Source organism: Phascolarctos cinereus, unplaced genomic scaffold (assembly GCF_003287225.1).
Source record: "Phascolarctos cinereus isolate Bilbo 61053 unplaced genomic scaffold, phaCin_HiC Scaffold_726;HRSCAF=1367, whole genome shotgun sequence".
Taxonomy (NCBI): Eukaryota; Metazoa; Chordata; class Mammalia; order Diprotodontia; family Phascolarctidae; genus Phascolarctos; species Phascolarctos cinereus.
The window spans coordinates 321,099,249-321,127,185 of NW_027556098.1; the positions used below are offsets into that span (position 1 = coordinate 321,099,249).

General features: G+C 37.0%; 1 protein-coding gene across 3 annotated transcripts in view; it reads right to left on the reverse strand.

Moving 5' to 3' along the window:
- Positions 1–27,937, reverse strand: part of NARS2 (asparaginyl-tRNA synthetase 2, mitochondrial) — a 156,453-nt gene that overhangs the window by 73,405 nt on the left and 55,111 nt on the right. For all 3 annotated transcript variants that reach the window (XM_020972289.2, XM_020972288.2, XM_020972291.2), the window contains one exon: positions 19,965–20,059. In XM_020972289.2, the coding sequence (XP_020827948.1) occupies positions 19,965–20,059 (95 nt within the window). The remainder of the gene's footprint in view (positions 1–19,964; positions 20,060–27,937) is intronic.

Here is a 27,937-nt window from a genome sequence, read left to right on the forward strand (position 1 = left end):
TGGAAAGACTGCCGAGTTTGGAATGAGGATTTGAATCCCAGCTCCATTACTTATTAGGTAAGACTTTGAGGAAGACATTAACATCTCTGGGCCTCAATTTCTCACCTGCAAAATAGGGAGGATGGATTAAATGACCTGTATGATTCTTCTAGCTCTAAATGTATGATCCCATTAATGTATGTAAATACGTAATAATGTATGCAAATACTGTATGTATGTAAAATAATGTCTAATGTATGTAAAAAAACTTGGTTGGTTAGTGGTTGTCCTTCGTTCTTGAAGACGACCAAAATGACATCACTGTGCTAGAGTCAAGTTTCAGTGTGTCTGACTATGGCTGACCAGACCAACACGAGCTCAGAATGCTCTACCACAGCTCAGGCACAAATTGTCCTAGTGAACATCTGGGGTGGATTCTCTAAATCTGTGCATTCCTGTGTTTCCTTTGAGCTGTTTCAATTCTGCTTTGCTCATAGAGCACAGAACCTTCTCTGATGTGGACATGTCATGCTGAGTGATCCCGTGCCTGTGTCTCCCATGTCACACAATCAATTCCAAAGTTCTTAAGAGAGACCTTGAGAGTGTCTTTGAATTGCTTCTTCTGACCACCATGTGAATGCTTGTCCTGTATGAGTTCTCCATGAAACAGTCTTTTAGGCAAGCATACACTTGGCATTTGACCAACGTGGCCAGCCCATCAGAGTTGCACTCTCTGCAGTAAAGTTTGAATGCTAGGCAGTTTAGTTCAAGATAGGACCTCAGTGTCTGGCATCTTATCTTGCCAGGTGATCTTCAGAATCTTCCTAAGACAATTCAAATGGAAGCGATTCAGTTTCCTGGCATGGTTCTGGTAGACTGTTCAGGTTTCACAGGCATACAACAATGAGGTCAGCACAATGGCTCTGTAGGCCTTCAATTTGGTAGTCAATCTAATACCTCTTCTCTCCCATACTTTCCTTTAGAGCCTCCCAAACACTGAGCTAGCTCTGGCAATGTGTGCATCAGTCTCATTATCAACGGTCACATCCCTGGAAACACTACCAAGGTAAGTGAATTTCTCCACAGCATTCAAAACTCCATTTGCTATAATTGATGGTTCCATGTATGGATGGTGTGGTGGTGGCTGATGGGGCACCTGTGTTTTCTTGGTGTTAATTGTTAGGCCAAAATTAGCACAAGCAGCAGAGAATTGATCCATACTTTGTTGCATCTCGGCTTCAGAGGCTGCACTGAGTGCACAATCATCTGCAAACAGAAAACTATGCACCAACACTCCCTCCACTTTGGTCTTGGTTTATAGCCTTTTCAAGTTGAAGAATTTACCATCACTGTGATAGCTGACCTTGATGCTATGTTCATCCTCATTGAAAGCATTTGACGACGTGGCTGAAAACATCATATTAAGAAGTATGGGAGCAAGCACACAGCATTTTTGAACTTAATAAAACTTGAATTATTATTGTGGAAGGTTTGAAATCCTAAGCTACGGAATCTGGACTTTATTTAGTAGTCAATAAGTACTTTAGGATCTTAAGGAGTGGAATAATTAATCACACTCTGACCTAAGGCATAATAAATCTGAAAGGCCTATAAAGAATGGAGGTGAGACGGAATGCAGAGAGACCAAGTGAGGGCTACATCCCACATAAAAGATAACCAACTTCTTCAGCAATAGCAGAAATGGAAAGGAATAGTTGAATTCAAATGAGGCTGTATAGATAAAATTAACAAGAGTTGGCAGCTGTGCTGGTAAGTAAGAGAAAGGGAGGAATAAAAGATGACACTGAGGTTTTAGGCTTCAGTGACTAGGAGAATGGTGTCTGAGAGATAATGAACGAAAAAGAGGATGTAGGAGGAGGATCAAGTGTTTTGGAGGAAAAACAGTATGTTCAGTCTTTTAGATGTTGAGTTTGAGGTACTCATAAGGTATTCTAGGAGAAATACCAAATAATCAATTAGAAAGAGATATGCACTTAGGAGAGAGTTAAAAGATGAGGACGTAAATTTTATAGTCAACTACACATAAAGGTGGTGTGTGAAGCAACAAAAATGGATGAGATCACCACAGGAGGAGATTTATAAAGAGAAGAGAAGGTAACTATGTCTCCCCTGTACTACATTAAGGATGTGGAAGGAAGGAAACAGAGCCTTTAGGGGCAGCTAGGTGGCACGGTGGGTAGAGCACCAATCCTGGAGTCAGGAGGATCTGAGTTCAAATGTGAAAGAAGAAGGAAAAAGAAGGAAGAAGAGGGAAGAGGAAGAAGAAGAGAAGGAGAAGGAGGAGGAAGAAGAAGTTCTCCAAGGATCGGGGGAAGGATTGGTTAAAAAGGTAGAATAACAACAGTACAGTGACATAAAAGCCAAGAGACTGAAGAGCATCAAGAAGTGGATATTCAACATCAAATGCCACATAGAGATTAAAGAATCACAGAATGTAAAGGCTAGAAGAGAGCTTAAAGATAATTTAGTCCAACCTGTAACCTGCACAGGAATTCCTTTCTACAAATAGTATGGAGAACTCACTACCTCTTGAAACAACCCACTCCATTTTTGGACAGCTCTAATTCTCAGGAAGCTTTTCCTTATATAAAGAAGTCAAAATCTGCCTTGGCAACCTGTATCCAGTGTTCTTAGTGATGTTTTCTAGGGTCAAGTAAAACAAACCCAATATATCTTCCACATGATAATCCTTCAAATACATATCTACATAGCTGGCCTTAGTTTCTCCTGATGCTTCAGTCCCACATCATGAAGTGCCTATTAGACATTTCAAACTGATGCCCCATAGGGAACTCAAACTCCCCATATTCACCAACATAATTATCTTTCCTCCAAAACATATCCCTTTTTCAAACTGCTCAATTACTGTCCAGGGTACCATCTTCCTTTCAGTCACCCTCGTATCCTCATCTACTCATTTTCATTCATCCCACAAATCCTGCTGTTTCTACCTCCATAGCACCTTTTGTATCCATCCTCTTCTCTCTAACTCACAAATCCCCACCCTAGTTCAGGTTCCCATCACTACTTGCCTAGACTACTATAATAGCTTCCCCTGTGACCTCCCTGCATTAAGTCTCCTTAGTCCAGGCAATCCCTTACATAGCAGCCACAGTGATTTTCTTGAAGCATAGGTCTGTCCATTTCACACACAGTCCCACCATGCCCCCACCTTAATAAACCCCAGTGGCTCCTTACAGCTACAATCAATCAAAACTCTTCTGTTTGGCATTTAAAGTTTTTCACAATTTGGCTCCTTCCTACCTTTCCAGTCACCTTACATATTACTCCTTTCCATGCTCACTACGGTTCTGCCATACTGGCCTGTTCTTGTTCCTCACATTTAATGCACCATCTCCCTGTGCCATTGTACTGACTGCCTTCTATGCCTAGAATGTGTTTCTTCCTCATCTACAAATCTGGGAATACCTGGTGTTCTCTAAGATTTAGCTCAAGTGCCTCCTATGAAATGAGGCCTTTAATGCTCTTCCCTCTTGCTCCCTCTATCCCCATGTTACTTCCTTTTCTTCTAAGAATACCAAGAATCTTCTTTGCAGATGTTAAGTATGTCTTTTTTTGTGTATGAACAGACTGGTTGTTTCAAGAGTCAGAAAGAGAATATTTATGTAATGAAAAGCGATAAAATAATCTGTGAAGAAACATAGGATCTCTAGGATAAAATGCTTCAGAGAGAGATTGTTCAGAGGACCACAGAGAGAAAATGCCTTCAGATGAATAAACTAAAAGGACCTGTTTAAAGGCAGAGCAATGACTGGAGGTGGTGATAGCTGCAGGGCATTGTGGTCCATTAGCTCATTTACATATGACTATTTTTTATATAAAATAACTGTTTTGGGACTACAGTAAGATTATATGGTGACTACTAGGTTTCAGGCCTGACAGGAAGATGGATTTCTTGGGTGTTACCTCCAAAGCTAAAGATAAATAATTGACCACCAGGAAACTGATCTGAGGCATTACAAGCTGTTAAGACAGAAAGTAAGTGGGGCATAGGAGTCACAAGAAACTGGGGACAGAAAACACAGAAGGCTTTCAGTTAAGTTGACTCTTCAGCTGTTTTGCTGGGAGCTAGATGTTTGGAAGAGAAGAACTACTTTGCTGATTGGCCAGAGAAAGGCTGGAGTAGCTGCTATAAGTTCACTAGAAGACAGCTGAATCCTGATACTGTGTGAGGGGAAACCTTTCAGGGGTCCTGGACTTGCCTTCTACTGTCCTCACCGTTTTGAGAGAGAAAGAGAAATAAAGGCTTTGCATGTTTTGCTCTGAAATGTGTTTTGCTGTAAGAAGAGATATGGAGGTGATTAGACACAGCAAAATAATCCCCTGCTATCTGCAGATCTGATGAGTATGGGCAGTTCTTTGGCTTAAGAGAACTTCTTGTTACTGAAAGGGTATAGTGCTTCTTATCAGAGCCCAATAAAAGTGGCTGTTAGAGAAAAGAACTTGTCATTGCTTTATCAGCTCAAGAGTTGAAGTGAAGAATAAGTGAAGGAGGGAAAGTGGTGAAGACCAGAAGAAGAACAGCTAACAGAGAAGTAGTTTTCTCTGGTGTAGGCTGCTACTGAAGGGACCAAGACAACAACATCTACAATCCAGAGTTGAGGGCTGCCCTGAGCACACTTGTGTGCCACCCTGCTAAGTTTCTGTAAGTGGAGGCCCACTCTTCCTGACCTACACTGCATGCATTGGTGGCAGAGTATGACCCTGGTTCATGGGGGGCTGTGATGTTTTGCTTTCTATTAATTAAATGTTATGATTTTTTATTGCTTTTGTCCTAAACTATAGTAAATGTTTTATGTTTAAGACTTAATGGTGTCATTGTAGCTGACTTCATGTAAATGGGAAGCCCAACGATGGCAGCTCAGCAGCAACAGGAGTATATCCCAGGCAGAGCAGGGTGGCAAAGGTCCCCTCTGAGAAGCCCACAGCTGCCAGTATGCGTGCAGGTTGGATAAGCAAGCCAGCCCTAAGTGCGTACGAGTAGAGACTCATATCACATAGAAACTAACACGCGTACTATTTCCCCTGTCAGAATGTAAGCTTCTTGAGGAGCGCTGTTTTACTTTGGAATGAGTAGCCCCAGAACATGACATGCTTTAATAAATGTTTGTTGTTTGAATGGCTCATCATTTCCCCTACAAAGTCTCTTCTCAAAGCTAAACACCAGCTCTTCCAAATCATCTTTGCATGTATAATTTTTTTAGTCTCCCCATAATTCTGGTAGCTCTCCTTTAACATGTTTCAGCTTGTCAATGTTCTTACTAAAATGTAGTACTCAAAGTTGAACTCAATAGTTCAGATAAAGTCTGACCAAGACAAAGTACAGTAGATCTATGACCTCCCTTATGCTAAATATAATTCTTCTACTAACACAGGTGAAGATCACTACTGCTTCTTTGGCTGTCTTGTAATACTGGCGATTTATATGTTTGCAGTCTGATAAAAACCCTTAGATTTTTTTCATACGAGCCGTTATCTAGTTATGATTCTTCCACCCTATAACACATGAATACAGATCCTTATGTACAAACATTCAGTTAGGTTAATGAAATACAACTAAAGTTACACAATAAATTTTATACTTCCAGCTTAACAACTGCAATATTCAAGTCAGGTTCCTCTAGAATCTCAACTTGAAAGCCTATTCCTAGGCGAAATCTAAGGCATCTTATTAAACATTATTATCTTGGGGACTATTTTGTCAGTGATTTATCTATTTTTGAAGAGAAATTCAATCTGGATTTATGATGAAATGTCTAGTGCCTCTATTTTTAGACTTTACTTTTATTTGTTGCTCTTTAAAAAACATGCACACCAAAAAATCCAGCTTTTTAAATACCTGAAAGAAATGCTTACTAAATAGTAACTGACTCAGACAAGGACTGTCAATTGACAAGCAACAGTAATTACGATGTGCCAGGTACGGTGCTAAGCCTGGGAATACAAACAGAAGTGGAAAGACAGTCCTTGCTCTCAAGGAACTTATATTCTAATGGGGGAAGAAAACACTTCCAGGGGGTTGGAAGCGGGAAGACGATGAGAAGCAGTTCAAGGGTGAAGTGAGTTTCCAGGATAAGGTTTCAAGGGCTTGGTGGAGAAAGTCATGTGGAGATGAGTAAGCAATATACCCTAAACAGCAATGAAGACGCCTCTGGCCTCGACATCCTACTTCAAATGGAGGTTCAGGAGGACTCAGCCAGTCAGAAGATAAGGCCTGAGAGGTGGAGGGCACTTTCAGTGTGAGAAGTGAAACTGTTCACTAAGTAAAATACAACAGTTCCAAATCCTGCTCTGTACTTGGGAGGATTTTTAGTAAATACCTGTACTCACTGATCTTTACTCATGAAAGAGCTCTGAGGACATATTCGAGCAGAGAGAAGTACACAAGGAATGTTTCATAGTAATATTTTGGATTCATGGGACGGGAACACAGATAATCTAATTTTCCACAATATCTCCAAATGGTCACCTATTCTTACTCAGTTTAACCTCCAATCATAACAACCTTTTTCTCTTTAAAGGCTACCCATGTCTCCCCTGGAAATCTATGATTACTGAAAAATGTCTTTCTTATATTGAACTAAATTCTGCTTCTTTGTAATGTTTATTCACTGGATATAATTCTGCCCTCTGGACTCAAGCTGAACAAGTCTGTCCCTCTTTCAGATGGCAACCCTTCAACTATTTGAAAACTGTAATTATGATTACTTTAAACTTTCTCTTCTCTAGGCTAAACATCCTCACTTACTTCAACCGACTTCCATGTGATAATGGTTTCCAATTCTCTTACCATCCTGGTGACCTTCTCTGGACATGTTTCTGTTTGTCAATGTGTCTCTTAAAATGTAGTAACAGAAACTAAACACAGCATATGCTGTTCATATAATAGTGTTCTGTGAAACATTCCAAGTATTTTCTCATTAAATCACCCATAAAAAAGGAAGTTAGGGGAAAACATACTACTTATATAGTAAGGTCACTAAATATTGTTCTGAAAACAAAATCCAGGTCTTCTCACTTTCAAGTTCACAATATATTTCACTAGCCAAACTGCTTCTCAAATGTTAAATAAAGGTTACTTTGGTTGCACATATCGTAAAAAAAATTTTTTTTTACATGACATGCACCTACTTAACTATTCTAAGCACCTGTCTGAAACAGCAAAACACCAGTGATACTTATTCTCTCTTGTACAACATGTATGGTAGGAGAAACACACAGCATATCAAGAAAAATGAAAATGTGAATGCAATCCAATAAAAAAGGACTGTTTCTTTATTACAGGTTTCTTCTCCATTTATCTAAATCAGAAAATCCGAGTAAGAAAACCTATTTTCTACTGTTGTGTATAAGAGGAAGCAAATGTACTTTAGAGAATAAAATATGAAGGTTAAAATGGACCTTAGAGGCCAACTAGTTCAAACTTCTCATTTTTAGATGAGGAAACTGAGGCCCAAAGAAGAGAAACTATTTGCCTATGAACATGTGGCAATGTAGAGGCAGAGCTAGGAAATGGTTTTTTATTGCGCATCTATTGACATTACCTAAAAAAAGTTCTAGGTGATAAACAAACAACATGTTTAATATGCTCTGCTGAAAACTCTAAATTCCATTTCTTCACTAGGATAGGGTTTCCAAAGCTTAAAATACATGAAAAGGTTTGGACAGTTTTTCAATTCATGAGTGTCACTCACTGGGAACTTGTTCTTTAAAAAAAAAAAAAAAGATAAATGATTCTAAAATCATATAGAGAGTACTCCTACCCACCATGTGAATTTATAATCAGACATCATTTTCACCCTTGGGATCTCTGGATCAATGATACTAAATAAAATACCACTCCAAGTTTCTTATTGTATTTCCTGACAGTGGAGGAATTTTAAAATCAACTATATATCCTTTAAAGTTCAGTTAAAATTCTAGGCGACCTTTCTGCCATTCCCACACTTTCATATCCCCTTATGTGGATCCTATAGTACAAGGTCTGCATCATTCATTTTGGTGTAAATTATATGCTCCTTTAACTATTACTTATCCTCTCCACTTATTTTTCCAACTGAACAATAATCTTCTGGAGCCCAGAAACTATTTCTTACATTTTTTTCCCTATCATCCTTGACACCTAACAGTGTTCTACATTCAGTAAACAGTCAGTAAGTCCTTGCCAATTTTTTTTTTAAGTGGATATGCATTTTTTTCACTCAGGAATATAAGCTGGGAAACACAAATGTTAGAATAAGAATTTTTATGAGACCTGCATTCAGAAAAAGTATGATGAAAAATTATTTCTCTTTCTCCTAAGAAAGCAATTAAAACTAACTGAGATAGTCAAGAGGCATTTATTAAATACTTACTACGTGCCAGGCCCTTAAGACTTGCCCAGTGTCCCAAGATCACATAAGTAACCACGCCCTGCTTGGCTGACCAGATACATTTTCATATGGAGATGAAGGTAGCCATGTCTACTCAAGCTAAGTGCTGGAATATAATTGTCGAATATCCTTTTTACGCTATGGTGAAGTAAATATAACTGTGAGTAAACTACAAGTGTCTCATTTAATTTCAACATTGAACCTGAATAAGTTCCCAGGCAGAGTCAGGCCTATCCATTATACAGGGCAAAAACCCTACAACATACCTATCTCTAAGGCATTCAAAGTTCTTCCATATAAAATTGATCTAAACAAACAAAAAAAAAAGGCCAATGAGGTGGGTAAATAATAATGCCTACATTTATATGGTGTCTTTTTTTTTTTTATCATAACCATTTTTGTATGTTATCTCACTCGGTCCTCATAACAACCTTATGAAGTTAGTAGAGACAGAGATTACTAATAACATTTACAAATGAAAAGAACACCTCAGGGGCAGAAAGGAGACATGGCTTACCCAGGCCATGTAGCTTGTAAATGGGAGTTCTAGACCAGAATGTGAGTCTTATAAATTCTTATAAATATAAAAATAGCACTCTTTCCAGAACGATAGATAAGAAAAGAAAAACTGAAGAAATGATAGGATAAGAATTCAGTCTCTAAACTTCCAGACCAACATTTAGATAAGGAAGTGTATTTTTCATGATGTTTATATGAAACAGTAATCTGATGCTTTTAACTGCATCCAAATGACCTAGGAGAAATGGTTAGAAGAAGCAGATTTTAACTCACTGTAAGGTGAAATTTTTTTACAATCCAAGCTTTCCAAATGTGGAATGGGGGTTAGTTCATTATTATTAAAGGCCTTCAAACAGAAACTGGATGACAAAATGTCAGGAATGCTCTAGAAGGTATTCTTTTTCAGACTGGACTAGAGATGGAGATGCAAAGGGAGGGCATTCCAGGCCTGGAGAAAAGAGATGGAGTGCTTGTGAAAGAGCAAGAGTAAGAAAGGTTGTTTGGATGAGTGCTGGGAAGGCAATGTACTGGATTGTCCTAAGGCCAAAAGAGGCAGGTTGTCAAGGGCTTTAAATACCAAACAGAGAAGTTTATATTTAATACTTGAGACAATAACAATAGCTAACATTTACATAATGTTTTAAGGTTTGCAATATGCTTTACAAATATTATTTCACCTTATCATCACAACATCCCTGGGAGGTAGGTGCTATTATTATCCCCATCTTACAAATGAAGGAAATGAGGCAAAGGGAAGTTAAATGATTTGCCCAGGGTCACACAGCTATTAAGTGTCTACGGTAGGATTTGAACTCATGTCTTTCCACTGCGCCATTCAGCTGCACGTGAATGATATGGTCAGACCTATACTGTAGGAAAATCTATTTAGCTGCTGTATGGAGGATGGATTAGAGAAGGGACATCCCATTATCTGAAAATAGCTCCCTATCTTTCCATCTCTCCCTATTCTTTTTTTTTCTCCTTAATTTTTAGACAATTGGGGTTAAGTGACTTGACCACGGTCACACAGCTAGTAAGTGTCAAGTGTTTGGTCTGAGGTCCTCCTGACTTCAGGGCTGGTGCTCTATCCACTGTGCCACCTAGCTGCCCTCCATCTCTCTCTATTCTTAACCACAACACCTAACCATGCTTCTTCCTATCCATATCTTCAAGGTTCAGCACTTTCCCTCATCCTCTACAGAGAAAACAGAGGTCATAAGCCACGAGCTTACTCTTCTCCCTAAGACCAATTCTTCTACTTGTACCTATCTACTCCCATTTTTTCCTCAGGTTGCTACCAAAATCGTTTCCCCTTGCCCTCACAGTAATCTTTAGTCTCTCCCTACCTACCGGCTCCTTCTCCATTACCTAAACATCATCCCTGTCTTTAGAAACCTTTACTAGACCCTATCATCCCCTCAAGGTATGGTCCTATTTTGAGTCTTCCTTTCCTCACCGGATTTTTTTGAATCACTGAGCTAACTTCTTATTTGCCACCAGAAAAATCTAAAATTAAAGTGATGTCTCATGCCACAACAGTCAATTTATCTGCATATCCCTGCTAGATTTGTATAATTCAGCAATGCTGCCCAGAGGTGGGTTTTTTTTTAAGTCCTTGTTTCTGCATCTGCGGTAACAACAGCCAAGAAATCCCAAGAGAATAGGGACCTTATCTTAGTGCAGTCTCGTACTTCTTCAAACCTGTCACAATAGGTACTCAGACCTAGCTAGGCTGCCTCAATCTGTTTGGAATGTTTTCCATAAGGCAAACATTATACTGGAGATGCCCTGGGCCCTATGGCTTCAAGTAAAATTCAACGGCCTTTTTCAAAGTGAGGTCACGTGCCCAGGAGGAAGGGAAACCCTGACTAGGGAAGGAAGAATGCAGTTGAACGTCTGGAATTAAGGAGGAAAATACAAAAGAAAAGGAGACAAAGTTGGCAGAGAAATAAAAATTACACTAATAAATTGGAAGAGTGGTTTTAGATGTATGTCATATATTCATATATACATGTATATAAAACTACATATATACTTATATGTGTCTGTGTGTAATATCTAAATTTATATCTACATATAACTATAGTTTTTTCTTCCACTAAGTCCTATTCTGATGAGCTCTCTAAGGTGGAAAGTTTAACATACTAGAAAATCTTTGAGTTCAAATCTGGAGATGAACTATATCAAGTCTAGTGAAATGTTGGGGCAACTAGGTGGCGCAGTGGATAGAGCACTGGCCCTGGAGTCAGGAGGACCTGAGTTCAAATCCGGCCTCAGACACATGATACTCATTAGCTGTGTGACCCTGGGCAGATCACTTAACCCCAACTGCCAGAAAAAAAAAAGGTCTAGTGAAATGTGAAATGATCAGTTTAGCTAAATGTGGAGATGTTTTTCATCAGGAGGCTGGCTACAGAAACTCATGAATCTGTTTACCTAGCCATAGAAGGGTTATGATCTCCCAATAGGGAGTCACTAACACTAATTAAATGATAGATCTTCTGAGAACGGTTCTTTAATATCAGAGGATTATATGACTTAGAGTGAGGCAAATGTATCCAACTGACTTTTCCATAGAAATATATGGAGAATTAAAGACACCAAACTGTTCTGCTTGTTTATTTGTTGCATCATTTCAGTCATATCCAACTCTTTGTGGCCCCATTTGGGGTTTTCTTGCCAAAGATACTGGAGTGGTTTGCTATTTCCTTCTTCAGCTCATTTGACAGATGAGGAAACTGAGGCAAACAGAGGTTTAAGTGACTTGACACACACAGCTAGTGTGCTGCTTTTGAATTCAGGCCTTCCTGACTCTAGGCCTGGTGCTCTATCCACTAGGCCACCAAGCTGCCCTATATTTGTCTAAATACAGACTGTATTTCTTTGGACTGCAAGGCCTTTCAGGCAAACTATGAGTTTGAGGGGGGAAGGAGGAAAAGGGAAGACAATATCCAGCTGACACAGAGCCTACAATCAAGTGTGATAGTATATGCACCACTCCTTACCCACAGTTCCCATATTTCTCAACAAAAGGAAGGCAGTGCATTTTTCATCATGTGTGGTATATAAATGAAATTGAATATTACAGCAAGAATATGAGGAATGCCAAGAAACATAGGGAGATCTGTATGAACCAATGAAGGCTGAACAAGTATGATGTATCAATATATCTCTACAGACATACAAAATGCACAGCTTTTTACATATTTTAAAAACTTTTAGTATGTGATATGTCAATTATTGTACACAATTTGGCACTGAGTACACAAAATACCATGGTCCCCTGACTGACAAATCTAACAGCCTTTTCTCAATTCTCATGCGTAATTCTGATCTCTCTGTAGCATTTGATACTGCTCTTTTGTGATTCTCCTACTACCTGTCTAAGATTTTGTTAGTCCCTTTTGCTGTTTCACAAGCTGTATCACACCCTCTAGCTTGGGTACACTTCCAAATTGCCTTGAGCTAATCTCTCTGTCTTAAGTCTTTCTTCACTATAATTCATACTCCACCCTACCGCCTAAGTGATTTCCCTAAAGTAGAAGTCTGACCACATCACTCCACCCAACTCAATAAACTCTAGTGGCTCTACCTCTTGGATAAAATATAATAACAATAATAATAGCCAGCATTTATGTAGCATTTTAAAGTTTACAAGGTACTTTACAAATATTATCTCATTTTATCCTCACAACAACCCTGGGAGGTAGGCACTATTATTAATCTCAGGTTAAGTGACTTTCCCAGGGTTCTATAACTAGTAAATTTCTCAGGCTAGATTCAAACTCAGATCTTCTTGACTCTAGGTCCAGTGTTCTATCCACTATGTCCTGCAGCTGGTATTTAAAAGTTCACAATCTGGCCCATTCCTACCTTCCAAATCTACTAGGTATATTATGTCCCTTCACATATTTTACCAAATAGCCATACCTACCTACTTGCTGTTCTCACACAGGACACTCCAGCCCCTGTCTCTATGACTGTGCCCTAGCTATCCCATATGCCTCCACTTCCTGGAATCCCTAGTTGCACTGAGTCTTAAACTCAATTCAAGTACCATCTTCTGTAGATTGCCTTTCCTAATTCGTCTACCTTCTAGTGTTTTACCTTCCAAGGTTGCCGTGCACTTGACTTGTATATGTCTGTATATGTACATGTTGTCCTGCCAGCAGAAGGTGAGCAAATCAAGGGTAGAGACAATTTTGTTTTTGTCTTTGTATACCTGAGGCTTAGCACATTGCCCGGCATATGTGTAAGCACTTAATAAATACAGTCAATACTCAACTTTCATGGGGATAACATTGCCAGAAAACAGTGCAAAAGTCAAAAATGCAAATGTTGATACATTGAACCTATGGGAAACAGGGGGTCAGGCTCCCACAACCATCAAAAACTGTAATCTTTCACTAGAGAGTGCTGAAAATACACTTTTCTTCATACATTTCTTTATAACAAAACATTAATTCTAATAATATGCATTTTTCCTAACACAGTAACCAGAAAATAACCCATAAAATGGAGTACACAAAATAAAACTGGTAACCTGCAAAACATTTTTTCACTAATAATTTCCTAGAATTCCGTGATCTTTTGTGCTAACAATTCAATTAAAAAAACCACTGATTTAAAATAATTTTCATTTTTCATAATATGTGATATCAATAGTATCATAAATTACTGTGTAATAAATATAATTCTTTTTTTCCCCTATACAAATATAATTCTTAAAACAAAAACATTTTTGGGGCAGCTAGGTAGCACAGTGGATAGAGCACCGGCCCTGGATTCAGGAGGTCCTGAGTTCAAATTCGGCCTCAGACATATAACACTTACTAGCTGTGTGACCCTGGGCAAGTCACTTAACCCCACTGCCTAGCAAAAATAAACAAAAAAACGAATAAATAAATAAAAAGAATTCCTCATCAAAGAAGGAGCTGATTTATAGGCATTCTTACAGCACATGATAAAGAGGTCAAAAACTTACATAAATACTTTTGGAACAAGGAGACATCACTTCATTCAGCAACAGTGAAGGCTGGTAATAGGTACACACTATTGGGTTTATCAAATGAAACAAAAGTGGTTTTCTTTCAGATGAAGCCCATGAAATGGCTATGATCCAAAACTTAAATCAAGAAACCTGCCATGGGCAGTATCCACATATACTCAATCAACAGTGCTAACAGAAAAGCAATGAGGGGCAGCTAGGTGGCGCAGTGGATAGAGCACCGGCCCTGAAGTCAGGAGGACCTGAGTTCAAATCTGGCCTTAGACCAAGCACTTGACAGTTACTAACTGTGTGACCCTGGGCAAGTCACTTACCCCCAATTGCCAAAAAAAAAAAAACAGAGAAGCTATGAACAAATAATTGGCTCTGTCATGAGGATTTCTTTATGGAAATGAAATGGTTTATGTATGATGGCAATTCAAAATCAGATCATCACCACCAAAATTACAGAAGTGTTATCCTCAAGGAGTCTGGAATTATGATCAATCTAGATTATTCAAGATGTTAGAAACTTTAATACATCAACATAGGCTATAAAAATCTGATACATATTGAATACCTCATAAGATGTGACAAGTGGCTAGAGTTATACATCAGAATATTTTTCATGGACTACCAGGTAACAAATTCCTATATTAAAAATAGACATCAAAATATCCTAGGTTAATCAAATAAAACCATGTTAAAACTAGACTATTATCACAGGCCAAAATATGTATTACAACTGTCCTGACATAACATCGATTCACAAACCTTGGAACATTAATTTTAACAGATGTTACAATATCAAATACTCAAATTTATAAGCTATGAGAAATTAAAACCTTTCAAAATACAGCAACCTAACAGAGGAGATTAAAAATCACGTGGGAACAATCATCTTATTTGCTACTAAAGTTATATTAGGGATATTTTCAGCTCAATGAAAGCCTACAGAGGATGACCTTACAGCCTAATATTTTTATTCAACTACCAAATACAATCATTTTATCCATCACTACAATAGTTGGTAGAACATTAAGTATAAAAGAACAACAGCAGGACAGCAATATGTCCTGGGACTGTTTTTGTCCTTAATGTCATAGAAAAAGATGAGAACAAGATTATATGACAGTAAAAACAAAGGGGTTGATGACAGCTATTTTCCTTAGGTGTCTTCTAATATCAAATCTATGATCCCCTGGTCACATAAAAATGGATATGTTAATCAATAAGCATTTATTAAGCACCTCCTAAATTCTAGGCACGTTCAAAGAGATATGATTATGATTTCTGAAGTACCAGGGTAAACAACATTTTAAGAGTTTAACCCCAATTGTGCTAAGTCTCAAATCAGTTTGTTATCTTAAATGGAAGAAAATAAACTTGAAATGGTCCATACAATTTCAGAGACACTGCTGCTAGTTATCTATCCCAGGGAAGCCAAAGACAGATCTTATACATATCAAAATATTCATAGCATCTAAGCACATGATGGTATAATCTGAATCTCTACTTTCCTTCAGAAATCAGCTTAAGTACTACCTTCTACATAAATATTTTCGAACTCCTAGCATCTAGCCCAACCACCAGACGACTTCATATTTATTTTGTATACACTCACATCTATACGTATTGTCTCTTCGTAAAGGACAGAAACTCCTGTGGAACAGGAACTGCCCCATTTTTATATTTGTATCCTGGCACAGTGCAGATACTTAATAAGCGCTTGTCAAATGACTGATGAACGTAATGGAATGGTGAATATGAGAAATTTAGAGAAACATGGATCATGGGATTATAGATGGAAGGAACCTCAAAGACTATCTATCTAGTTCAACCTTATTTTACAGATGAGGAAATGGAAGCCAAGGAAATTAAATGATCTACCAAATAAGTTGGATTTCAAAAAACACGAATTGATTCACGGTGAAATAATTAACATGATGTAAAACATTAACATGAGGTAAAAGGTGTCAGTAAAACTTTAAAAAATAAAGGAAATAACACAGTTAAACTCTCAATTCTAACAGGGCAGGTAGCAAATTGTAGCCTATTATAAGAATTCAGAGCAGAGCAGTCTTTTTCAATGACGAAAACTGTTTTCCCTTTAGGAAAATATTCTGTACAAGTCCTTCTCTAACAGTGCCTTTTATTGACTCTATGGGAACAACTCATTGCCTACTTAAACTACTGATCTGGCAAACCAGGAGGATGCCTAATTCTTTCAGAAAGCACTTGTCATTTACCAATTTGTGTTTACAGCCTGAACACACTGAAACTTTTTTTTCTACATGAAAAACCGTATTCAACTTGAAAAATGGAGCCATGAACTCATGGGACTACCATAGATCATTGTAGATAAATATAGCTTTTCTAAATCTAATTGACATTTATTCCATTTAAAATGTCTATTAAAATAAAATTGAAGAAAAGCAGGGAGAAAAAAGCTCAACAACTTGTTCTTGGAGATTAGATCATACATGGATCTGAAACATGATGTACTGTCTACTAATAATCTAGGGCTTTGCAAATTAAATTGGGAACATCTGACTGACATTACTAAAAAAAGACTTCACATCTCTTGGAAAAATAAAAATTCTGTAATCCACCAATTTATTTTTATGTCAAGTATCTTTGCACACTGTGTTCTCTTCTGCAGCTTCACTAAATTTTACTAAGAATATATGTCATGTGATAAGGAAGGCTACAACACATGTTCTGCAACTTTCCAAGAATCTCAAATGTTTGGTGGTTACATGCTGAAACACATACATTTAATGCCTCACAAAACCTCTGAGGACGTATTCTTCTTGACAATAAAGGAATGAATGCATACTCAGAGATAAAGGACATCTTCATGGCATATTCTATCAGTATCAGGAGTCAAATTGACAGGAAAAAATAATATAGAAACTTGGGGAATCGGAATCATACAGAGTGAGAAAACTAACAGGAAAAAAATGAAGGGTTACTAAATCTCAGGTTCTATGGCTCCAAGATGGAGCTTTGAATAGCACATACTATGTCTCTTCCTTCCTACTAGGTCTGCCTAGGTTAAGTCTCCTAAGGGAATGTAAGCTCTTTGAGGGAAGGGACTGTTTATTTTTTTATTTTTATCTCTAGCATTAGCACAATGCCTGGTATGTAGTAGGTACTTAATAAATATTGTTGAATTACCCTGCTTGGCTTCCTGCTTCTTGTTTTCTCTGCTATTTAAAGCCTTTTACAATTTGACTCAAATCTATCATTCCAGGCTGACTACAAATTACTTCTTTGACACATGCTAGGTTCCAGCCAAACTGGAATTTTTGATAAGGCCCAAACAAGGCATTCCAACTCTTACCACCATGTCTTTGCGTCGGCTGTCTGTCCCACATTTCTAGAAAGCTTTTCTCATGTTTAGCTCCCTTCAAGTCTCACCTCAAGTACTATCTTCTACAAAAGGCCTTTTAAGATTTCTCTAGTTACCTCACTCCCTCTAAAAATAACTTGGAATTTATTCTGTAAATCTCCCGAAGTTTACATTTTTCCACTTGTAAAATAGGGATATTATTTGTACTCCCTGTTAGATTATTGTGAGGAAAATGTTTTGTAAACTATAAAGCACTACATTATTATGCTTCTTTACTCCTACTAGATGATATGTTCCTATTCGTTTTTGTTTCTCCCTCAGTAAGTCTAGCACTTAAACATTTATTAAATAGTGAAGAGTTGACACAGCCTTACTGATTGCTTAAAAATATTCCACAAAAGCAAATTTTTTCACTGTCCAGAGGGTACTTACATATTCATTCTTTAAGAAGCATTCTCCCTAAGACACTACCTTCTAAGATCATCAAGGAGCACTTGCCTGAAAAAGTTTTTTTTTAAATTGTTACCATAGTTCACATATTTTTAAATGTCTTTAATATTCTTAGAATCTTAAGAGTTTGAAGAGACTTCTAAGATCATCTAATCCAACCTGATAACTGTTCAAGTCAATGTATGTTTATTAAGCCCCTAAAAAGACAATGACAAAACAATCCCTGCTCTGTATCCTTCTACCAGGATATGTCATGTTCACAGAGAAGTTGAATACAAGATAATCAGAAGAAGGAGAGAGCACCAAAATGAAGTGCATCGGGGATGGCTTCCAATACCAGTTAGTTTACTTGGGTCTTGGAGGAAGCCAGAGATTCCAATCAATCAGTCAACATGCATTTATTAAGTGCTTACTATGTGCCACATACTATGTTAGGTACAAAGACAAAAGCAAAACAGTTTGCTGAATGGATAATACACATCACATGTACTTTTACAGAATTCCAACTTTTGCCTTAGGTGGCAGTGATTGAAGCCTCCTGGAGTAAGGGTTAATATAATTTGTAGGATCTTATATTCTATCAGAGAGACTTCATACATACACAAGGGACTAGAATCCATATCTCCTGACTGCTAAGTGCAGTTTTCAATTTGATACAAAAATATTTATTTTGCAACAAATATATGGAAGCATTTATGCCACATGTCCTGTCAGAGTACTAACTTTGTATCATTCCTTGGGTTGTGCTTTATCCTTTCCCACTTAGTATTTGTCTGTCTGTCTCACTCATGGGTTAATAACCAATCCAATGGGTTTCAATATGTTTAAAAGAAAATTTAAATACAAATACCACAAAAATACATAATTTCCTTTGTATCAATCACTCATCTTTATAGATGAGGTTTTTAAAAAGTAATCATAAACTATCTCTTGAGTACCAGAGCTAACCATCTAAATATTCAATCACCTAGCTGAAATTACGGGGATGTGTAGCAATACAACTCACAGAAATAACATGTAGGGCTTTCAGTCAGACTTCAAGCTAAATGTGAGTAATTTGGCAGCTAAAAATGCTAATGTGATCTTGGCTCCACTGATGAATGTATAGGGTCCAGAATGAAGGAGGTAATAGTTCTACTCTCCTCTATCCCTATCAGACTATATCCAAAGCACTGTGTTTAGTTCTGGGTGTTATATTTTGAGACAGGCAATGACAAACCAGAGACTGTCCAGGAAGATAAGTGGGGCAGTGAGAGAGCTCAAAGCCATGTCACAGACAAAAAACTTAGGGATATTTAACCCAGAAGAAAGTGGGTGGGGAGGAGGAGTAAGGGAAAGAGGAATGGGAATGGGGAATAAATGATGTGAGAACTGTTTCCTATAATCTGAACAGCTGTCGCATGCAAAAAAGATTGGATCTGTTGTTTCATCTCAGAAGAAAGAGGGAGCAAGGAATGGAAGCTGCAGAGACAATAATTTACTCTAAATACAAGGAAGAAATCCTGAGAATTAGAGCTGTTCAAAAGTGGAATATGCTGCATCAGGATGGAGGGGGTTCCCCCTCACTAGAGGTCTTTGAGTGGAACCTGAAAGACCATGATTTACAATGTTTATAAAGAACATTCTTCCCATACAAAGAAAGAACTATGGAAGTCAAATCACTCTCACTTACTTTTACCTTCTGTTGAGTTTGGTTTCATCTTTCTGATGGTTCCTCCTATTGGTTTTAATTTTTACTTACAACTTCACTAATGTGAAAATATGTTTAATGGGTATGTAAATGTAAAGCCTATGTCAGAGTGTGCGCCATCTTGGGGAGGGTGGGGGGGAGAAAAAGGGAGAAAAATTTTCAACTCAAAAGCATATGGAAAAAAATTTTTTTTTAATTATTAAAAATTTTTTTAAAAAAAGAACATTCTTGTTTATATACACACTATACTAGATGTGACCTGTGGCCCTGCTTTAGATCTAAAATTATGTGGTTCTTAAAGCTGCAAATCCAAGAACTGCTTGAATTAATATGTTTTAACAGGAAAAATGAGAATTCTCAACTAAAAAGGGAACAAATCTCAAGAAAGCCACGATGTTTCATTATGGATATACATCCCAATTTCGAAGTTTAAGAGAGGTAATATTATAAACCACAAAAGCCTGATTCTAATATTCAGGAATGCCTAGAGAGAAGAAACAGTCTTATCACTCCCATCTGCCCCACAATCAACAGCCACCAAAAGCAAACAAACTACAGAAAGTTCTGTACCCTGACATCACTTCAAGATGAAGCTGTGCTGAGACAGTCAAGAAGGCAGGAACACCAAAGAAATTCTTCCCTTGTTTTTTCACTTTGCTTGATGGCTGAAATTCAAGAACACAGGAAACAGAAAACTATTAAAAACCTTATTTGATTTTCATTTGTAAATCATTCATCCACTGAAAAACATTTTAAGGCAATACAAATTTTTATTTAAGGCCACAAGAGGAAGATCACAATCACCAATCACAGAGAACTTGGGTTAGAACCTCTATTCTATTACCTACGTGACTTTCAGCAAATCACTTAACTGGGCCTCATTTTGGGCCTAGACAACCCTCAATCTATAACACCTACATATATGGAGAATACTTATGGAAAACTAAAAATCCAAGGCACTTAGTGTCACAAAATGTTAGCTTTAGAGGGAACTAAGGAATCATCCAAGCTTACTGCCTTATTTCACAGGGAAAAAATGGAGTTTTATTAGGCACATATCATTAGAGAAAGCACTAGATTTGAAGTTACAATTCTACCATTTCTTGCATGACTTTGGCTAAGTCATTTCACTGCTCTGGGCCTCAGTTTCCTCATCTGCAAAATAAGGGAGGTGAACTAGATAAACCCTAAGGTCCTTTTCTGCTTTAGATTCTATCAAAGTTGTCCCTCTCAAAATAAACAGAGAGAATATGCCTGTATCACAAAATAAGCTTCTCCCTCCAAAAACTGAGAGTAATTACCAAATGCTACAAATGTACTTATCACTTCAAGGATCTGAGATTCCATTTGTCTGGCCAAACATATTCACCTCCCAGTCCATCATGAGTCTTCTGAGAGTTAGCTACATTGAGACAGTGCTCAATGCTGGCTGATACATAAAGACTTAAGAGGGCAGAGCTTGCCCAAGCTTGCACTCCACTCACACAGACTTCAAGAGCCTAAGGCTCCCTCTATGCTTGGATGAGACACTGCATAGACCTACAATGGACAAAAATGTAAAAATTTGGGATCTTGGGAATTTTTTTTAACATCTTAAAGGAAAATAATGGAAATTTTCTATCATAAAATTGTGATTATCTTCCATGTGCACACATATACTCCTTATCTCTAAATGAAGTTATTTTAATGGTATGTGGACTCAAGTAGCATGGAGTGGGAAGAGGGGAAAAGAACAACTCAAAACAAACAATTATCCAAGAATGTACAATTTTTCAGAGTTAACAGAGCTCTGTACACTATTTCAGGGAAAAAGATAATAGAGAAAAAGGAATGAGGAAACACCCCCCCCCACCAAGATTTACTCACCTACAATGGAAGAACTATTATATGGCCCTAACAGACAAAGGTTGGCAGGCAAATCAGAAAGAGATAAAGCAGAGAAAGAAAACTAGAGAATACTATAACTAATGAATATTGATACAAATACCCCAACTAAATACCAAAGTAGAAATTGTAAAAATCAATAAAAAGTTTAACAAAATGAAAACAAAGAACCCCAATGAATTGGTAAATAAAATTAAAAGCTAGTCGAGTGGAAAAAAAAAAGATAAACCAGGAGCCAGTTGGAGTAAAAAGGAAAAAGCAAATTTCCAGTATCAAAAATGAAAGAAGGAAAAATCAAAATACATGAAAAAGTAAAATTAGAAACTTTTTCCTACTTGTATGTCAACAAAACTAACAATTTAAATAAAGTAAATCAATACTTACACAGATATGAAATACTCAGATTATCAGAATAAGAAATAAGGAATTTAAATAATCCGATATGAAAACATGAAACTAATTATAAAAGAACTCTCAAGGAAAAAAAAAAAGCAAACAAACCCTCCAGGATCAGCTACATTTGCAAGAGAAGTATATAAAACATTCAAAGAATAATTAATCCAAATATTACATAAGTTGTTTGCAAAAATAATTTAAAAAAGGGGAGAAGACCCTATAAAATTTCTCCTATGACAAGATATGGTCTTGATGTCAAACCAGCAAAAGATAAAACAGACTAGAAAACTAACGATTAATATTTCTAACCAAAAACATCAGTAAACAGACTCCAGCAACATATCAAAAATACTGTACACTATGATCAGGAAGGATTTATACTAGGAACAATATAAAGTTGGTACAATATTAGAAAAGCTACAAAATAACAGACCATGTTAAATACTAACTAAAAAAACTCAAATCACATGATTATATCAATAAAGTTTTTGACAAAAAATACATCCCCCATTTCTATAAAAATATTAGAAAATCATAGGAACAAAAATGATCTTCCCTTAAAATAGTAAACTGTATCTAAAACCAAGAACCAGCATAAGAAAGATCAAATGAAGATTAAACCAGAACCTTTCTGATAAAGCAAGGTTAAAGCAAGGATATGCATGATCACCATTATAATTTAACATAGTGCCAGAAATGCTAGCTATAGCAATAAAACAAGAAAAAGAAATTGAGGGAATAAATAGAGGTGAAGAGGAAATAATATTATTGCTTTTTGCAGATGATACAATAGTATAGCATCAACTAATTGAAACAATAACTTGGAACAAACTGGCAAGTTATAAAATGAAACCACGCAAATCATCAAATTTGTTACATATTACCAACAAACTCAGCAGAAGTAGACAGAAATTCTATTCAAAATAACTATAAGATATATAAAATATTCAGGAGCCTACCTACCAAAAGTGCACAAAAGACCCATAAGAATTTGTTCTTCAGTCATTTCAGTCATGTTTCATTCTTCATGACCCCATTTTGGGGTGTTCTTGGCAAAGATACAGGAGAGGTTTGCCATTTCCTTCTCCAGCTCATTTTACAGATGAGGAACTGAGACACAGAGGGTTAAGTGACTTGCCCAGGGTCACATAGCTAGTGAGTGTCTAAGGCCAGATTTGAACTCAGAAAGATGAGTTTTCCTGACTTCAGGCCCAGTACTCTATCCACTATGCTACCTAATTGTTCTACAAAACACAATTTTACAGAAATAAAGACAAACCTAAATAAGTGGAAATAATAATTGCTCATGGTTGGACTGTGCCAATATAATAAAAAATTTTAAAAGGAATTGTTGCCTAAATTAATTTACTCATTCAGTGACATACCAATCAAATTGCCAAAGGATTTCTTTAGAGAGCTAGGAAAAATAATAAAATTCAATTGGGGAAAGAAAAAGTCAAGATTCTCAAGGTCACTATTTTTTAGTAATGAAATAAAGTAGGAAGGGGAATAGGAAGCATTAGATTTCAAACAATATTACAAACCAGTAGCTAGATGGTGCAATGGAGCAGGATCTTGAGTCAGGAAGACTTGAGTTCAAATCCACCCTCAGACACTTACTAGCTATGTGACCTTGGGCAACTCACTTAAACCCTGTTTGTTTCAGTTTCCTCATCTGTAAAATAGGGATATTAATAGCACCTCCCTCCTAGGGTTGTTGTGAGGATCAGATGGGATAATAATTGGAAAGCACCTAGTATAATACCTGTTGCATAGTAAGTGTTATATAAATGTTAGCTATCAAAACTGTTACAAGTAAAAAATAGGAAGTCAATCAGTGGAAGAGATTAGGTATACAACATACAGAAGCAAATAAATACAGTAACACTTTTTTTATAAGTCCAAAGACGTTCACTGCTAGAATAAGGAATCAAATAAATAAATAAAATAAAACTGCTAGGAAGATTGGAAAGCCATGCAGCAGACATAAGTTTAGACTAAGATCTTATACTATATACTACAATAAGCTCCAAATAGAAATAAGTCCTAGATATAAAAGTTCACAGCATCAGCAAATTAGAGGAATAAGAGGAAAACTGTCTTTCATAACTATAGATAAATAAACAGTTCATAATATAATAAAGGATAGAAAAGATCACAGAAAATAAACTGGGCAGTTTTGATTACATAAATTGAAATGCTTTTATACAAATGAAATCAATGCAGTTAAAATTAGGACAACAGCTAAGTGGGGAAAAAAAATCTTGGTAACAAGTTTCAGTTTTAAAAATTGGATTGACTTTTTTAAAACAATCTAAAAGTTTCCCCAGTGCCCCGTCCACTTCCTCTCCCAAAGAACTACCTCAAAAGACAAAGTATTGTGTAAAGACAAAAAAAGAGAAAAAAGTCAGCAAAACTGATACATCACAGAAGTCTGAAAATATGTGTAATGCACCACTCTCATGGACCACCCATTTCCACAAAGGGATAGGAAAAAAATGTTTTCTCATATCTCTTCTTTGGAATCATGTTTGATTCTTTGTAATTTTGCAATATTCACTTTATTTTGTTGCTGCTCGATAAACATTTATTAAGCACTTACTATGTGCCAGGCACTGTAAGCACTGGGGATACAAAAAATGCAAAAGACTGTCCCTGCCCTCAGGGAACTTACAATCTAATATAGCCATTATTTATGTGACTTTCTTGGCTATGCTTACTTCTTCTGTATAGTTAATGGAGGTCTTTCCATATTTCTTTGTATTTATCATTTTTGTCATTTCTTATAGCTCAATAATATTATATTCTTTTACATTCAAGAACTGCAATTTATTTAGCTATTCCCCAATCAATAGGCATCTCCTTTCCTTCCAAGTCCTTGCTATCACAAAAAATGCTCCTATGAATATTTTAGTGGCTACGATAGCTTTGGGCTTCCTTGGTGAATAAGTCTAGCAGTGGAATCTCTGGGTCAAAGGGCATGGACATTTCAGTCATTTTATCTGCATGATGCCAAACTGATTTCCAAAACAGTGGTACTGATTTGTAGCTCCATCAATGATGAATTAGCATATCTGTCTTCCGTAAACCTCTCCAACACTGACTATTCTCACCTTTTTGTCATTTTTGCCAGTTCGCAAGTTAAGTTGCTTTCAATTGCAATTCCCTTATTATTAGCGATGTGAAGACTCTTTATTATGGACGTTAGTAGTCTGTAATTCTTCTTTTAAGGTTTGTTCATATAGTTTGACCATTCATCTGTTGGGGAATGACTTTAGCAAGTTTCTTTGACAAAATTTGATATCAAAGACATATACGGAACTGATTCAAATATATCAAGGACAAGAGACATTCCCTAAGAGATGAATAGTCAAAAGTTATGAATTGTTGTTGTTTTTCATCCTTCATTTTCTTTCTTTCTTTTTTTTTTTTTTTGGTGAGGCAACTGGAATTAAGTGACTTGCCCAGAGTCACACAGTTAGTGAGGGTTATGTGCCTAAGGTCAGATATGAACTGCGGTCCTCCTGACTCCAGGGCCGGTGCTCTATCTACTGCACCACCTAACTGCCCCTCTCATTCTTCATTTTCAAAGAGGACCAATGCCATCCATGATGTGTGCTTGGCTGTGGCTAATCAGTCCAGTATGTGTTCAAAAGGCTCTTCCACTGGTCAAGCACAAGTAGTTCATTAAAACATTTGGGATGGAGATGTCTCTGGATTTGTACAGCTCACGCTTCCTTTGTGCTACTGTGATTCTGCTTCACTCATGGAGTATAGTGCCTTTTTTGATGTGGGCACAACATGCTGGGTGGTCCTGTGCCAGGGTCCTGTCTTTGCCAGTCTTTCATGTCTCACAATGAATACCAAAGTTCTTCAGAGAGACCTTTAGAGTGTCACTATACTGTTTCTTCTGACCACAAAGTGAAAACTTGCCTTGTGCAAGTTCTCTGTAAAATAGTTTTTTAGGTAATCGTACATTTGCTATTTGGGCTAGGTGACCAGGCCATCAGGAGTTGTGCTCTTGGCACTGGAGTTTGAATGCTTGGAAGTTTGGCTTGAGAGGACCTCAGTGTCTGGCACCTTTTCTTGTTAGGTAATTTTCAGAATCTTCTTAAGATAATACAAGTGGCAATGGTTTTCTGGCATGGCATTGATATACTGTCCAGGTTTCACAGGTATTCAATAGTGAAGTCAGCACATTGGCTTTGTAGACCTTGAGGTTGATAAGCAGCCTAATACTTCTCTCCCATGCTTTCTTTGGGAGCTTCCCAAACTCTTAGCTAGCTCTGACAATGCATGTATCAATCCCATCATCTATATGAACATCACTGGCAAGTAAACTGCCAAGGTGAGTGAACTTGTCCACAGCGTTTAGTTTCTTGATTTACTCTGAACGATGACTCCACATATGTATGGTGCGGTGCTGGCTGGTGGAGGACCTGTTTTCTTGGTGTTGATTGTCAGGCCAAAATTAGCACAAGTGGCAGAGAATCGATCCACACTCTGTTGCACCTGAGCCTCAGAGGCTACACAACAACCACCTGCAAACAAAAGGTTATGCGCACCAACTCTCCCTCCACTTTGGTCTTGGCTTGTACTTTTTAAGTTAAAGAGTTTACCATCAATGTGGTAACTGACCTAGATGCCTTTTTTTGTCTGTGATGAAAGAATCTGACTACATTGTACAAAACATCATGCTAAAAATGCATAGGTGGTTTTCAAAGGAAAATGCAAACTATCTATAGCCATGTGAACAAATACTCCAAATCACTAGTAATCAGAAAAATCCTTATCAAAATAACTCAAGTTCTAGTTCACACCTATTAGCATCTATTAGCAGAGATGACAAAAAAAGGAAAGTGACATTTGTTGGAGGGGCTACTGGAAGATAGGTACGTTAAATAACTGCTGACGGAGATGTGAATTCAACAAGCCATCCTGAAAAGAAATTTGACACTATGCTCAAAAAGTCACTAAACTCTGTATAATCTTTAACCCAATGGCATCACTAATAGACCTATATCCCAAAGAGATCAAAAAAGTAAAAATATGTGGAAAAACATACATACACACACATATGTTTTTTCTATCACAACTCTTTTGGTTCTAACAAAGAAATAGAAACTATGAGAGAGCTCATATGTTAAGAAATACCTGAACAAATTGTGATATATGAATATAATGGAATATTAATATGCTACAAGAAGTGAAAAAAAGGTTTCAGGGAAAATAAGGAATTGTATGAACTGATGAACACTGAAGAGAACAGAAAGAGAAGAAGAAATAATAAAGTTATACTATAAGAAACAACTTTAAAAGACTTAAGAATCAATGCAATGACTGGCCGGCCACAACTCAAGAAATTTCCCTTACTCAGCAGAAAAAAGTTCCAGTCCTGAATCACCAACTATCTATAGGTCAATTTAAACTAGATATCCTAGAGGCATCTCAAACTCAACATGTTCAAAACAGAACTCATTTCTTCCCCCAAAACCTACCAGTCTTCTCAACTAGCCTATTCCTGTTCAAGTTCACAACTTCAGCATCATCCTCAACTCCTCAATCTCTCTCCCTCTACTTATCCGATGAGCTGACCAGTCTAGGCCATCTCCTCTCATTTCCTGTATAGGTTGTTCCCCCTGCCTGGAGTGCTCTCCCTTTTTACTGACACCTCTTAGAATCATTGGTATCCCTTCAAGATTTAGCTCAAATGCCACCTTCTATATGAAGCCTCTCCCGAACCCCTGGCCATTTGCGCTTAACCCCAAGTTATCTTGTATTTATTTCATACTTACTTAAATATGTACATATTGTCTCCCCTGATTACATTGTAAACTCCTTTCTAGTAGGGACTTTTCTAGTTTTGTCTCTGTACACCCAATACCTAATACAGAGCCTAGAACTTAGTAGGTAATTAATAAATCTTAGTTGATTGACTGAAAAACTCCCACTTAAAGCACTGAAGGGAGTTACTTGCTCAATTTTGACAAATATGCAACATTACAAGAAGAATGAGTAAGATCTACAGTGATATCTCAAAGCATTAAACTTCAAGTTTCTGTTTATAAATACTTTTTCATAATGAATGTAAGTTGATTCTTCTCAATTTATAATTCTTTAAATGTACAAAGAAGTCTTTAAAGGTTCCTGTTAAATTCTGTTTTTATATATGGAATAAAAGAAATTTGTCAAGGATTTAAATTAGAAGAGACACACTCTATGCCAATAAAAATAAAAAAATTAAAACTATGTATTCAGCTTGG